This window comes from Lycium barbarum, chromosome 7 (assembly GCF_019175385.1).
Source record: "Lycium barbarum isolate Lr01 chromosome 7, ASM1917538v2, whole genome shotgun sequence".
In the NCBI taxonomy this organism is placed as follows: Eukaryota; Viridiplantae; Streptophyta; class Magnoliopsida; order Solanales; family Solanaceae; genus Lycium; species Lycium barbarum.
The window spans coordinates 127,943,952-127,960,486 of NC_083343.1; the positions used below are offsets into that span (position 1 = coordinate 127,943,952).

Genomic DNA, 16,535 nt, shown 5'->3' on the forward strand with positions numbered 1-16,535 from the left:
CCTTGAGACTGCCCTCGCCCGCATGCGTCTAAGTCCGAACTTGGGGGTCTAACATAAAGCCTTTGGCCTCACATGCCGCTTCAACCAAACACGGCTTCTCTAAAAATTAAAAAAAAAAAAAACTAAAGAGAAGTTTACCGGTGAGGATTGAGGAAGATCGTTTGTTAATTCATCTATTCTCTGATTATTTCACATAAACCCTACCAACTTTGATTATTTATTTTGTGGGACAATCTTTTTGTTGCTACAATTGCATCTTTTGATCAGTTTGTCATCTTTTTCGCTCTGTGTGTCGTATTGGAAAATTCTGGTGGGATTCCTTTTATTTGTGGTTCACCAGATGTGGCTCAATGTATCTACTTTGGGACTCAGTAAGGTAGATATTGATGTGAATGATAAATTAAACTTATATAGCATATTATACCAGGAAGGAAAAGGAATCAGTGCAATGAAATGATTGAAATTTGTTTTGTTCGACTGATGTATGCCAGAAACTTCCTATTAGTTGACAAAAGGAATTTGGATTAGACAAAAGTAGTTTTGTTTCAGGGGTTAATTGAAGTTTGTTTTCATGGTGCAATTAAACTACCAAAAGTATAGTGATCTGTGCGGACCGATTGATACAGAGAATACGTGAGTTTGCAGGGTTGGTTTTGAGGCTTTATTCGGAAGATAAAAGCTGGATGAGTTATTAATCATAGTTGTTCTTTCTTTCTTCCTTACCATTTGTAAGTTTATTTTCAATTTCTCAAACAATTGTTCCTTCTGATTCCTCAAAGCCTTTTTTATTAGTACAGTACGATATATGTTTCCTACTTTTTATTTCTCTTAATTGCTATTTATAGTATTATTGTTTCTTAAGTATGATAATATAGAGGAGTCACTTCATTAAGATGAACCTACATGTAATATATCTTCTGTTTTGGCTTTCACTTTCAACTGAGTAAGGATACAAATTTAACTGATAACATTGATAGTTTAAAAGCTTTATGTTGTTAATGTAGTTTTTTCAATTGTGTTATACAATTTGCCCATTATGATCGTTCATGGTAGAATCATAAAGAGATTTTAGTTATCAAGGATTGTTTTTAAATGCTGAATTATTTAGCCATATTTTTGCTTTCTTTATCAAGTATGGATTGGCAAATCTCCTCAAATAGACCCAATCTATATATTTATATAAAGTGTGCTATAGCTTCGGTGATGAGGCACTTCCAAAAACCAAGAAACTCATTTTCCTCTTTTTTCCTTCTTTTTGGCTGTTCTTTTTTTGCTCATTGTTTGGTTCGTGTTTCCTTTCCCTGATTGTTTATTTGCTACTGTAGTTAAGAAAGACAATAAAGAGTTGTGAGAGTTAAAATAAACAATCGTGTCCATTATGACCCTCTAATTCTGGTGATAGTCATGGATAAGTTCTTCGGTTAGTTATAATCCTTTCCCTCTCCATACAGTTTTAAGAACCATCTTTTTGGGTTGCATATTCTATCAAAATGTTGAGCATTGTTCATGAGTTTCTTTTTTGTAATTCTCAGAATCTCAAGTTCAAGCAAATAAGCAAAAAGCTCATAAGTACACGTCGAACTGTCTTTATTCGGGAAGTCCACAATAAATAATGTTGTTAATTGAATATGAACAGCGGTACAAGCATTACATGCCGAGAAGTAAGAAGCACAGATGACGCTAGGAGAATCCCCAAGATAAAGATAGTACTTCATTACATCGAAAATAAAGTTGCACCTTATCCAGCAGCCTTAGCTTTCTTTCTAGCACACACATTTTAACAGATATAGTTCAACCATTGTCCTCTGTTACAAAATTGGCTTCATCAAAGATATAGTTATACTTATTTATTACGCTTATTGATATTGTCTCCATATAACTAAATGTTCAATACTCTGTACCAGAGTCCGTGAAAATATGAGAGTAGTGTGCTTGAGGCAGTTAAGTGTTCATGCAATGATCCAGTAAGAGATCGATGTTAGTATTTTTCATAATAATATTCTCGTAAGTGAATTTATTCAAGGAGGTCCCTCTCTTTATCTCTCTTGGACAGGTTTGTGTCAAACTATACTAGATTTATTGGTGTATTGATGTTAGCAGGTGTTCTTCTATACCAAAATCTCTATTAGGAGGTATCGTATTTAGCGGATGGGTCCCTTTTAGTTATTCTATATTAAAGCAATAATCTCCTTAAGATAAAGTGATAATTGTGTAGATACTAACTTTTATATTTTCCTATGGTTTATAGTTGAAGCATATGCTATTCTACCTCTGAAGTTGGTTGTTGCTTTATGCGGAGGGAATCTAAAGTGTGTGCAAAGGGCATGAGTTTCGTAAGACTTCTTAAATTTGACTCCTCATCTCCTAATTGTTTCTTAGGTATGAACATCATGGTACATCACAACAGAAAGAATTTAACATAAAAAGTTGATGTTTGTTTTTAGTAAAACATGTAATAGTAAAAAGGTGGCAAATATACTTTTAAAATAAAAATAAAAATGAGAGACTGAAAAGTTGCCCAGCCGAATTCATATTCTACTATCATATCAAGCCTTTAGTGTTTGCAGTGGTGCTGCTTCTACCTTGTTGGTGAGGTGTCAATCCATTTTTAAAATTTTTATTCTCGGATTGGAGTCTTTCAGAGCATTTCATTTAAGGTTTTTGCCCATATTTTTTATGTATATTTTATGGAGTCATGGATATGTTTGATTATTAAAGAAATTTCCTTTTACAAAAGTTAAAACATGGACTAATCAACAATATTTAGAGACTTCTCCGACCGCGCGAAGCGCGGGTAAAGGGCCCGCTGAAGGGAAATACCATTCAAGTGGATGCAGCAGGTTTCTTCACAAATTCCATTGGAATTTGGTTTAGATACAGTACTTTTTGGTTTTGTTTATATTCAGTACTTAGAGTTTAGTTTTGTTTACACAAATTCCATTTGAATTTGGTTTAGATACAGTATTTTTTTTGGTTTTATTTATATTCAGTACCATCCAATTGCTTCTGGTAGATTAAACTCGCACTATGGCTTTTTGGTGTTGGCCTTATTGTTAAATTAGTAGCTTCTAATTTTCATGCCCCTGATACAAGATTCTGTATCGGTTTCATTCTTATCCCTAATTACAGTTATGTACACTGCCTGATTAAGAGGTTAAACCAAAAAATAGTACCACCACTTATTCATTTAGGGATTATTTTTTGGTTTCACAAATTCCATGTGAACTTGGCTTAAATACAGTACCATTTTTGTGTGCAAATCTTAATTCCCGCATCACACACTTCTTGCTTAATTTTGTTCTGTAATCAGACATCTTTCCAGTCTCTTATACGACTGACTTCCTTAGGTAGTTTCCGCTCAGTTACCATCTTTAACCCCGCAGGACCCCTCCGAGGGAAATAAAAAAAACAGATCCCACACAACAACTTCCACCAACGAAGTGTCCAGGCAAATTACCTTGATTATTTCAGGGGCAGAGCCAGATAAAGCTTAATTGCATATTTCTGTTTGGAGATGTAGATTCAGGAGGAAAAGGTTTGGTGATTTTTCCAAAGCTTGGCCGTTCACTCTTTCTTATTGTACAAGGCAATTCTCTATCTTTCTCAGTCTCTTCATAACATGTTATTCACTTTACTAAGTTTGGGCTGAAATATCGACTTAACTTTTTCTTATTGAAGATTTCTGTTGTTTCTGAGTCTTTGAAAGCTTTGAAAAATGGAGTATAATGAAATCTTCAGTCTTTTTTGTTGGAAAACAACGCAACCCAACACTTTCTGGAAACTCAGTTGTAAGAATTCTTCAAACAACATCATAAAGTATTTTATTTCCATTCAAATTTTGTATTCTGTCTGTCTCTAGAACAGTCGTGGGTTTGAAGTACGAGATGAAATCATACTTTTCTCTATCAAGTCAAATATTGTTGAAAAAAAGTAATTCCAACATGAAAACTATTTCTTTCTAAAACTTTCCAAGATCACAGCTTCCAAGCTCTCATAGTGTATGTAAAACTTTCCATAAACTATTTCTGTCTGTCAATTATCCTTTTTGTGCTAATGGCTGTGACTAAAGATTTCAATATATAGTAGAAAGAGTGAGGGAGGAGATGTATCGCGAAACATGCATCTTCGACTAATTGATGATTATTCAACCCATTTTATGCATTTTAAAGTGATTAGATCTTTAATTAATCAGCACATAATATTATTTGTCCAATTTATCAGTACTAAGACTCTATTACCAAATCAGGATAGGTAAAAATGAAAATTATTGTTGTGTGTGAATATGTAATTTAATTTTTGTTGTGCCTCATGTGTGTTTTGGTAATCCTGATCTCTTTCTTTTTTCTTTGCCGGGAGATCCAAAAGTCCTTTAAGTCACTGTCTTTCATGCTATGACTCTGAATTTCTTTTGGTCAGATCATGATAATTTGGCAAACCAGGAGATGTTTACAGATTTGGTATTATTTTCCTTTTGATTTTTCATCTAATAGGCATTCTTGTGTTATTTTCAAAACAACACTACAGAGAGAAACGAAAAGGAAAACATGATCTAGATCTAAAATTCAGTTTCCATCGCAGCATTGAAGTTTGAAAGACACAATTAAGGAGGATTAATTAAGGTAAGTCTAAAAAATTTTCAAAACCAAAGGGACACCTTCATCTCGCATTTACTCTCTTTCTAATCTGTGAAATTCTCCAGTTTTGTTAGGCTGCAATTTCCATCTGGCATGATTTCCTTTCGAAATCTGTCAAACTTTGTTGGACTCATACAATATGAATTCATTTTTTTTACAAGTTGTGTTGCCCCTGTTCGTTTGTCGCAGCATTAGAACTGCAGATAAATGTTTCACCTTGAAATGGGGCTTCTTCAAATTGTGAGTTTTCTTGATCCTTTTCAGTTCCTTTTTTGCATATTCTCTTCCGCCTCTCCAATAACATTTTAAATTGATGTGGATTGTCAGGCTTTATCAGGCTAACATGTTTCTCTAAACATATAAAGTTGTGAGTTTTCATGAACCTATTCGACTTCAGTTCTGCATCTAATCCTTTGCCTGCCCAGTAATACTTTTACAATGTTGGAGTTGCTTTGGATTATCAGGATAAAACTCGAAAGTAGTATGCTGTTTTGTTTAAAAATCAAGAAATTTTGTGGAAGAGAGCCCCATTGTTATTTTTCGCTTGAAGCATCCAATATCGGAAACCTAATGGCCCGACTATTGATAATGATTTACACTAAATAGGTGCATTTGGGGTGGGGATAGATCAGTGTCTTGTTCATATATAATTTTAATATGTTGGGCATAGTTAGCTTGCTTGCATGTCCATCATAGGTCGTATTAATCATAAAATAAGTGTATCTAAGTCAATTCAGGTCTTTTAATAATTTCGAACTTCCTTTCCTCCTTTCCTTCAAATGAACTCGTTTATTCTACTCCCTCCCTACCTCTAAGACTTGAGACAGAATGAAAAACAGGGAAACCCAACAATCTCCCGAAGAGAGATATACATGCAACTATATATATATATATATGCTGGAAAGACAATGACAAGAGTATTTATTTATTTATTTAATAATGTCTTTAGATAACACGCTCTTTCGCATGCGGTCCTAATTCTTTTCTTTTATATGTCGAACACATGGAGTTGTTTTTCAATAATAGGTAGTGAGAATTGTACCTAGAACCTCTACCTTCTCCGTAATTAGTATATTAAAAAGTATGATCATCTAATCTAAAAATTTAAATTATCAAAGAAAATTATATTTACTTAATTATGTCTTCAATGATCTCACACTTTGTTTGAAAAGACTTTGATAATTATAAACGTTCGTCCCACATTACAACTCAGCCGACCCTTCATTTGAAAGGAACTTGACAATGGTAGTACGTACAATCCAATCTAAGTGGGGATGTACTAGTTTATGTACGTATCGAAACATATATAACTCAAAGAACATGTACATTGTTCTTTTGTAGTCCTGGTCCCAATACCATAAAAATGAGTGGCATTAATATTGTTACGAGTTTAAGTTATATATATGGTACTGTTAAGTTATTAAAATGATATTTATAGGTAAATCTTCTTGAACTGTGAGATTTACAATCTTGAAAATAAACCATATTACCTGCTATAACAAGCAAAAGCATATGCATATGCATATGATAGTGTAAAAATTACTTATATTGACGGTATATATAACTTATACTCGATTGTTAATAGTTGGAAGTTGTAGTAGCAGCAAAACAAAGGTTTTCGTTGTTACTCTACCCTAATTGCAACGTAGAGAATATCATAATAGCAGCAAGTCTTTACCACATGAACATCGACTTACATATCAGAACTTACATATGTTAATATGTTATTCATAATTCGGTTTCATTTTATGTTACAGTGTTTCAGCTGTGATGGATATGATAGTCAAGGAAAATTGAGGCGGCGGAGGGCCAGGAGGCGGTGGATTAGAGAGGGGAGGAAGAAGAGGGTGAAAACTAGGGTAAAATACTTACCTGCATGATTGTTTATACTTATCTAAACAATTGACCCTGACCTATGTCCTTGGAAGTTAAGGTTTATGTCCTCCTTGGTGTACACTCTTGAGATTAATCTATGGATGGGTACGTAAGGGTCATGGCAAACCCCCACCATCTCCGGTTAATATAGCTTGGATGATGGATTGAATAAAAAGAACAATTGGCCCTAAGAATCAGTAAATCAGAATGAAAATGCTTATTATTTCACCATGGTTAAATATTTAATTGTATATGTAAGAGTGTTATACTATTGAAGAAGATAGAAAATTTGCACAACACGCTCAGTGTTCACAAAAAAATATGAACCAAATTGTAAAAAACTGCAAAATGTACTAGAACTGTAGCTATATTCCATTTGATCAAATTTAATGTAACACCCCGCATTTTGGGACTGAGTTTAAGCTCATATCATTAGAAGTCTAGTGAAAACACTATAGGTTTGAGCGTTTGCAAAAATGATTGATAGGCTTATTTCGGGCAGCGATAACTCCTTGATCCATTGCGAATCTGGAAGAACCTCCTTGATGAAAGTTGTAGCCCTATTGAATAGCTTTCCAACGGTATATTATGAGGATTAAACGGACATCTGTGCAAAGAGTTATGCCCATTTGAGTGAAGCCTGTTCGCTGGAAAAGTCGTCTGCGTTACGGTGACGTTACGGACCGTAACTCGTGTTACGGGCCGTAACAGTGAGCCGTAACACAGACGAAATTTCCAGAACCTCACTGGAAATTTCGTTCACGATACGGTCCCAGGATACGGTCCGTCCCTTGTGTTACGGGTCGTACCTTGTGTTACGGACCGTAACAGTGTACCGTAACACAGGGAGAATTTCCAGAAACTTTCTGGAAATTTTCGACAAGGTACGACGCCACGTTACGGTCCGTCCCTTGTGTTACGGGACCGTAACATGGGCGTGTTTTGGTCCGCAGTTGAGTTTCGGGTCACCTGACTTCGGGAGGCCATAACCCCATCGTAAGTTGAGAATTTGGGAAAACTCAAAGAACGAAAGTTGTAGATAATTGAAATACCTTTCCAACCATAGGTTGTGGGTTCACATGCGACATCGGGATAGGGAGATATGGACGTTTTAAGACAGAAAGGTCCCAACCCATTTTCAAGTTGGGTCAAACCCATTTCCCCTTGGTATATAAGGGAAATATAACCCTAGCAGCCCATTTTTTTTCTCCAAATTCAGATTTTAGAGAGAGGAAGTGAGAGAGAGGGAATCTAGAGAGAAGAAGGAGAAAATCAACCAATTTTAAGGCCCCAAATCCCAAAGTTCGTGAAGGATAATTTGTAGTACAAGTTGTGGTCGTCATTTTAAGCTAAAGATCGGACTTGGGGGTGTTGATTTCGTGGTGACTACCCAAAAAGGTAATATTTCTACTCCCTAATCACTTATAGTTGTGAATTGATGAATTCTTGGGAGAATAATAATTGGGTTTGTTGAAGATGATTATATGAATTATGCTAGAATTGTTGGATTGTTGACTTGGGATTGTTGTATCCATATGGTTGATGAAAAATGATGTTAATTACATCTAATGGGATTGTAGAATTAGCTAGAAGTAAAAAGATGGGGATTTGGTGAAGAAAACACCATTAATGAGGGTTATAAAGCTTCATGCCTATTAAGTGTTTGATAAAATGCTTAGATGAACAAAACATGGATATGGTTGCTAATATAGAATCCCTATGACTTGTATTGCTATAGATTGAAGTTGAAGGGATTGAAAGACATTGTGATACGCTCAAAAGCGGGAGGTTAAGGTATGTAGAACTTCCATCCACATGTGGTAATCTCTACGTTCTTCCCCATGATCCGTTTCGTAACATCTATGAAGTTCAAATCCTAGGGCATTAAACCCAACATATTGGTAGCCCGTAATTATGTATGTATGTACACGAATTCCATATCTATGTTCGTTATTGTATTTTCTAATCTTCCATTACGGACATTAGGGATCCTAGCTTAATCCATGAATCATGAATTCTTCCTCATGTGTTCTCATTATGTTCATATGAAACTGCATGAGTTATTTTGCAAGTTATAAACATGTTTTCAAGTCAACTACAAATATATGATTATGAATTATTGTATTACTCATGAATCAAGAACATGTTTGCAAGACTATGACAAGTCATCTTATGAAACTATGTTTACAAGATTATTTCATGAAACCATGTTTACAAGATTATTTCATGAATCCATGTTTACAACATTATTTCATGAAACCATGTTTGAAACCATGTTACAAGTTATTTCGTGAAATCATGATTACAAGTTAATTCACGAAAATCATGGGCTTTTTAGCCAACTATATTATGTTCATGTTTTTTAGAGTTGCACGAATTACCGAGAAGGCTCAGATAGCCTGAAACTATGTAGCCACCATAGGACAAGGATCGCTCCGCCAGTTAGGACGATACCTTAATTTCACACTGAATGGTTCCATCAGGTACGTTATTACCTTATACCCTGGCAAGGTATAGGGGCTCTGCTGGTCCGGCGAGGTACCAGACTCCACGTATCCACGTGGTGATATCATGTGTCGGTTTATGAAATGCTCTCCCTACTTATCATGTTTTACTCATGTTATATATATATATATATATATATGTACTCATGCTCATGCTCATGTTCATGTCCAAGTTTTCAGTTTCAGTTCGTATCATGTTATTCCATGTCCCATGTTGTTTATTCCGGTTGCTTTACATACCAGTACATTCAATGTGCTGACGTCCCCTTTTTATTGCCCGGGGGCCTGCATTTCACGATGCAGGTACTGATATACAGGACGACACATCTGCTCAGTAGGACAACATTCGTATCAGCTTATTGGTGAGCCCCATCTCATTCGGGGTTTAGTCAACTTTTATTTTATGATTAATTATGCATCTAAAGGTATGCTGGGGGCCTTGTCCCAGTAAGTATGTTTTCCAGTCAGACTCATGATAGAGGTTTCATAGACTAGACAAGTCAGTTATGTCATGTCAGACATTTGGAGTCGTATAGCCATTTTGGCTCACTTATGTTTAAACAAGTATTTTATTAAGTATTATGACTTACCATGTTTTATAAAGGCTCATCATGCATTCACGTTATATTCCGCTTATGTTATGCATCATGATGATTCAGCAAGTCATGTGGTTCGCTCGGTCACATGCAGTCAGGCACCGAGTGCCGTGTTACATCCAGGCCATGGTTCGGGGCGTGACATTTAAACTCTATTTTCTAGGAGATCAGCATAATATGAACAACATTAAATACCTTTATAAATCTGAATTATCCTTTTTCCTGAAAGGATAAATTACACCAATCTTTCCGGATATTTGTTTTATCAGGACAAAAAATAGTACTCTAAAACAAATGAAGTTCCAACAAGATATATAACAGATGCAACTCATTACCAAAAATACCAAATAGAAAAAAGTACTTTACGAATCTAAAACTCAAAGAAAGCCCTGATATCACTGTCACGCTCCAATAAATGCATGTTAGTTTCCTTCAAGTCCACTTGCAAGCAAACCCCATTTCCACATTCTGCATCATACAACCAACAATACTGATTATGCCTTGACCCAAAATGCATCAAACATGGTTTTCCCCAACCAAAATCAGCTTCTTGTATAGGAAATCTACACAAACTTGAACTTGTGTACATATCAACTTCTTCATTTCCTCCCCATTCTTGTGCTACAAAACTTGCATTATATATATTTGCCACCGCGGACACTACGTGCTCCGTTGAAGTCTTGTTACAAACAATAATAGTTTCCTTCACCGTGTCACGAATCAACGCTACAAAGTTCTGCAATTCCATCTTGTTCTTCCCAGGTACAAATTTTACCGGGGAGTCAATTACAAGATTCCCGAAAGATTTTTCTACTTGAGGATTGGGATGCCTATTAGGGAACGTCACAAATGTCCGTGCTTCTTCTCTGAAGCACGGATCAGAGCCCTCCATAGTAGGGCTATGATCATCTCAACTCTTGAGGGCTTAAAGCATAAATCTCCGACTTCTTTTCTGAGCCTTGAAATAGAATCCTCATTGATGTATAGCCTTTTGGCTACTAATTTAGTGTCCTTACGATTATCCTGGGGGAGACGAGGCAAGAGAAGTTTCGATAAATCTCTTGGTGGGAAAACTTCAGCCAAATTAAATCTCAGAAAATCGATCTTCTCTTCAGGAATCTCCAATCTGCACACTTTGGACCACTCGTGAACAAAAGTGAAAGTTGTGAAACCATCCATCGCAGTGTGCGCGTGGCTCATAGATAGAGCTAAGCCACCACACTCGAATTCCGTGATTTGCACAATGACAATTGGCATGATGAGTATGTTAGCATCATCCACATCCCAAGTATCTCGAGGCCAGCAAAGCAAAGCAAGGTCGATATCCTCGTGTGCTTTCTCAAGAAATTCATTGAGCTTACTATTTACCTTGGCCTTTACAAATTTAACCCCTTGGTCCTGGCAGTAAATCCAGTCATTCTCAGCAAATCTACCAGCAATTGGATATACATGAGTTAGAATTCTAGATAAGGATTGCTCAAGTTGTTCTTCATTATAAGTGTTGGTGTTGTTGGTAGGACGATAGAAAAGAATAAGAGGCAAATGTGCTTCATCAGCTATTTGATCAAAGAATGATAACTTGTAATTTTGGAGGTGATTTGGAGTTGGTGAAGATGGTTTTATGAACTTTGTGGACAAGATTTTAACTTCCATGTTTTCTTTTTCAAAAGCCATATGGTATATAGATGTGGTGAAATTGCAAAAGAGAAACTAAACAAAGAACTGAAAGAAGATATGTAGAGCCAATACTTCACAATAGCTCATCAACAGCTTGAATCTTACCCTCTATATATAGGAAAAGTTTATAGGTTCCACCAACATCGAAATTATGGGGTATTGGATAATTATCATACAGAACTTTGGTTATCGAGTTGGATAAGAGTTTGTGTGTAACTAATCAGTCTGAAAACTTATTTATCAATATTAGAACAACAATTTGTGTTTGGCCAAAATTCTAAAAATGCTTTTGAGGAAAGAATTACTTTTTTCAATTTCTGAAACATTAGTTCTGCTTTTACTCAAAACACAGTATTTGTTTGTCTTAAAAACTTGACCGAACACTTTAACTCTTTAAATAAACACGTTTAACTTTCTAGAAGCTTGACAAGATAGGCTATTACTCACTGTAGCACAGTCCAAATGCAAAAAACATGTTTATTGACATCTATTTTAAGAAATAAATCCCATTAATTGTGGACGAAAATCATGTATAAAAAGGTATCCAAGTAGAGGAAGATTTAAAAGTTAATGACATGAAATAATATTCGACTCCACTTGGGTTCTGGGGACCCAAAAAGAAGACGAGCAGGTGGCCAATAAAATTCCAATTTCCACATTAGGGCTAGGTCACAACTCTAATTTGTAATGTAATGTAAAGTCCCTCTTGATTACTCCAGATTAGATACACTCACCTAAAACGTGAATAATTTATTTAGACCATCAAAGGATGTAATGTAAAGTCCCTCTTGATTACTCCAGATTAGATACACTCACCTAAAACGTGAATAATTTATTTAGACCATCAAAGGATGTAATGTAAAGTCCCTCTTGATTACTCCAGATTAGATACACTCACCTAAAACGTGAATAATTTATTTAGACCATCAAAGCATGTGGTGCAGTGGATGAGACTGCTCCTCGCTTAATCAGAAGTTTTAAATTCGAGCACTGGGTATGGAAAAAATCTTTGCTAGGGAGCGCTCCCCCTAAATGGGCCTTACACGGTGCGAATCTAATAGGGCTGACTACATATATAGAGGGAGTATTTACAAAAAATACCAGTACTTTTAGGTTTGCAAACAATAAGATTAGAAAACTTACCAACCCTATACAAAATTAAAAATGCGGTAAAAGAAATTAATATACGGTACAAGAATCCCCAAAGATCACAGTGTAACCAATTAGAATCCTACTCCCCATAATTTCTCTCCCCTGTTTTTTCTCCCAGATTTCAGCAATCCACGAAAATTAAAGTAGAAATCATATTTTCACCATCACGGTTGGAGATTCTTGAAGATTCATTTAACTGTAGTTGATAATTGCAGAATTCATACAACATTCAAAAATAAAGTTCCTGATAAAAACTTCAGATGTTTCAATGGCAGATGAGACAACTCATTCAATAATGGTACAACACAATGGAAGATGGGACGCATCAGGTGGTCATATGTTAATTTCCAGTTTCTTATAATTTTTTTTTTCATGTCATTTTTTTTTACTTTTTTTGTCGTTTAAAACCATATAATATGTATAGTTGTGTATACAATATGTTTGAATGATGAATCTGAAATGTATATATTTGATTATGTAATTTGTCGTTAGTGTGTATGATGAATCTAAAATGTATATATTTAATTATGTAATGTGTCGTTAGTGTGTATGGACTTTGTATTATATTTGTATGATAATCGCGGTTCGTATAATGTGTGTTTTGTTTTAATTTTTTGACAGGTAGATACGTAAATTTTGAAGTTGAAGGAATATTATACGATTCCAAATCAAAGTTTACTGGTTTGGTCATAGTGATTGCTGCTCAACTAGGAATAGATACAACAATTCAAGGATTGGAGATTAAATGCATTGTTAGTGACAGATGCCCGCCAATGACCATACACAATGATATGGATGTCCATGTATATTTAGATCAAAAAAGGAAAACAAAAACTTCTTCAGTAAGTATCCTTTATGTATTACATTAAGGGATGTAGCTTTGGATTTAATTGAAATCCAAGACGAAGGAGGCAGCAGTTCAAATTCTATACAATCCCTACCTACACACAATGGAAAAACTGATCAGTTGAATGCCATAGTTCCCAGTGTTGATTTTGAGGCTGTGGAATGTGAACAAAATGGAATTATAAGCGACAATCGATATGAATTTGTTGCTGAAAAACAGATTTATAAGGACAAGGAAACAATTGTTGCGGTTATGAAGAACTACGCCTTTTCGAAACAATTCCAATTTCGGGTTAGAAGATCTAGTTCTAAAAGGTATGAAAATTAATGTTTTTTCAATATGTTGAATACTATGTAAGATATAACTTTTAAACAATCCTTTCAATTATTTATGATTTGGATTGTTGTATGATATATGTAGGAAAACTGTATATAAAATCTGTTTCTGATGTTTTTCTTTCTTCCAACAATAGCTATTGTCTTGAGTGCCATGCGGACGATTTCTCTTGGAGTTTTAAATCGTCAAGTTTGAATGATTCAGGGCATTTCAAAATTAGATCATTTTGTGAACAACATTCATGCTCATTAAAGGAAAGGATTTATTCAAGACGTCAAGCAACTACAACGGTTGTTGGAATTATGATAATGGATAAGTATGAAGATCCTAAAAGAGTATACACACCAAGGGATATAACATCAGATATGAGGAAACAACATGGTTTAACAATGACTTACATGCAAGCTTATAGAGCCAAGGAAAAGGCATTAAACATGTTGCGAGGGATCCAACTGAATCATAGAATAAGTTACCGAGCTACTTTTACATCTTGGAAAAGACATATTCGGGCTCAGTTGTTAGTTTGGAAAAAACAGCAGAAGACCGTTTCTTGTATGCATTTGTAGCATTGGAACCTTGTATTAGAGGATAGGAGTATTGTAGGCCTATAGTAGTTGTTGACGGCACCCATCTAAAATCAACTTATGAATGAACTATGCTAATAGCAAGCACACTAGATCCTGGAGGTTTGTAATTTTTTTTTTTTTAATTTTATGCCTAAATTTAACTTATAAATCACTGTATTGATTACACATAATTTTTATACAAAATCAGGTAGTATACTGCCATTAGCATATGCAATAGTTGATTCAGAGAATGATGCATCTTGGACATGGTTCTTTGAGAGATTTAGGATAGCTTTTGGTGAAAGGGAGAATATGTGCATTGTATCAGATAGACATGATAGTATATGGAAAGCTTCTGCATTAGTATATCCCAGGTTGACTCATTATAAATGTATTTGGCATTTGTGGAATAATTTACTTAAGAAATGCAGGAGAAATAAAGAACAAGTCAGGAAACTATACTTTGCATTAGCTAAGGCATACACTCTTCAAGAATTTAGTGAACTCATGGGAAGGCTGGACACAATAGATAAGAAGTTGTGTGTATACTTATTTGATAGTGGGTATCATAAATGGTCTCGGGTACATGCAACAGTGAAGAGAACATGGACGTTGACTTCAAACATTGCTGAATCAATAAACAGCAGCATTGCCAAAGCTAAAGAATTTCCAGTTTGTAAGTTAATGGATTACATGAGACAATTGATTGAAACTTGGAATGCAAAACACAGTGAAGAAGGGAGAAATACATTCACTGATCTTACTAATGAGTACAATTAAGCTTATGAGGATAACAAGGAATTATCACACCGTATGACTGTAAGTTTTTAAACTGTATGATAGGGTATCATATATGTTGTATGTATTTATGTTGTATGTAGTATGTATTTATGTTGTATGTTTTTTGTTAAATTTCTTAATTTAAATTTTGATCCAACTTTTTAATGGTAGTTAAGGGCTTCCACTGAATTCCTACATACAATGACAGATGGTATGAATAGATTTAGTGTGTGTCTTCGAAGTAAGATTTGTAGTTGTGGAAGGTTTCAACTTGATGAGATACCATGTGGACATGCTTTGGCTGCTATAATGTACAGGCACCAACATGGAGAGGACTACTGCTCTGCCTACTACAGCAATAAAAATTTCAAAGATACATATGCCATACCAGTGGAACCTCTTCCATGCGAGAGTACACGGGAGATACCATTTGATGTGTTAGAACAAATTGTTTTACCACCAGATTCTAAAAGACTTCCAGGGAGACCATCGTTGAAGAGAATGAAACCATTTTATGAGGTGAAATTTAAGAGGGCAAAGATGACATGTAGCAAGTGTGGCATAGAAGGACACAACAAGAAGACATGTAGTAATTTGCCCAAATGAAATTAAATTCCATATAGCCAAATTTTTTATTTTTTTACATTCACTGTTAGTAGACACTCATTACTTTATAAATTCTAAATTTATTTTGACGCAACATTTTCTATTAAATTGGCTAGCAAGAATTTATTTTTATTTCATGGCTGGATTTTTTTTTTTTTTGGGTATATTTAATGCATCAAAACTTTAGTTGTTTAGTTTGATTGTAAAATTTGTGTCAAACCGCTGAAATATCATGGCATTCTATTTAACTACTGAATATTGACTAAAACGCTTAGTTGATTAGTGTATCAATATTGTATAGATAATGTATCAAGAGCTTTAGTTGGTATTAGTTTAGTTGTGTAGTGTATCAATATTGTATAGATTATGTATCAGATAACGTGTTTCATATAAAAAGGAAAGAGCTTTGTTAGTGAATGATCACAATTCTTGTTGGTGTATCAATAATGTGTAAATAATGTATGCACCATACATTATAAATGACCGTATGTAAATTGTATCATTAAATTATACATTATTGTATAAATAATGTATGAGAGTGTTGTGTTAGTGAATGATCAAAATTCTTGTTAGTGTATCAATAATATATAAAAAAATGTATGCACCATACATTATAAAATGACAGTATATAAATTGTATTATTAATGCATACATTATTGTATAAATAAATGTATGAAACATTATGTATGGATATCATATATTTCTGTGTATCATTATTGTATAAATAACGTATGAAACACAACAAATTTCATATCTTTTTAGTGTATCAATATAGTATAAATAATGTATGCAACATAAATATATCTATATAACACGTTTCATGATGTATTAACACGTTTTAGTGTATCAATATAGTATAAATAATGTATGCGACATATATATATATCTATATAACACGTTTCATGATGTATTAAATCTTATATGTTTAGTGTATCAATAATTTATAAAAATTAAGAAGGAAG

The 16,535-nt window shown here is 34.5% G+C and overlaps 1 protein-coding gene, 2 long non-coding RNA genes and 1 pseudogene across 3 annotated transcripts; 3 read left to right on the plus strand and 1 right to left on the minus strand.

The window, feature by feature from the left end:
• On the plus strand, nucleotides 1–5,168 carry LOC132604321 (uncharacterized). The gene is made up of 3 exons (XR_009568701.1): nucleotides 1–728; nucleotides 2,249–2,333; nucleotides 3,384–5,168. It is a non-coding gene; the product is annotated as an uncharacterized LOC132604321 (long non-coding RNA).
• Nucleotides 5,169–7,750: 2,582 nt separating this feature from the next.
• LOC132602621 (uncharacterized) lies at nucleotides 7,751–9,747 on the plus strand. Its single transcript, XR_009567839.1, has 3 exons — nucleotides 7,751–7,907; nucleotides 8,248–8,303; nucleotides 9,317–9,747. It is a non-coding gene; the product is annotated as an uncharacterized LOC132602621 (long non-coding RNA).
• Nucleotides 9,748–9,876: 129 nt separating this feature from the next.
• LOC132602622 (acyltransferase Pun1-like) lies at nucleotides 9,877–11,496 on the minus strand (annotated as a pseudogene).
• Nucleotides 11,497–15,168: 3,672 nt separating this feature from the next.
• LOC132601931 (uncharacterized) lies at nucleotides 15,169–15,573 on the plus strand. Its single transcript, XM_060314979.1, has one exon. The coding sequence runs from the start codon at nucleotides 15,169–15,171 to the stop codon at nucleotides 15,571–15,573; it is 405 nt and encodes a 134-aa protein (XP_060170962.1).
• Nucleotides 15,574–16,535: the final 962 nt, after the last annotated feature.

Excerpts from the sequence above, each read along its gene's own strand:
- LOC132601931 (XM_060314979.1), top strand. The coding sequence starts at position 15,169 with ATGACAGATGGTATGAATAGATTTAGTGTGTGTCTTCGAAGTAAGATT.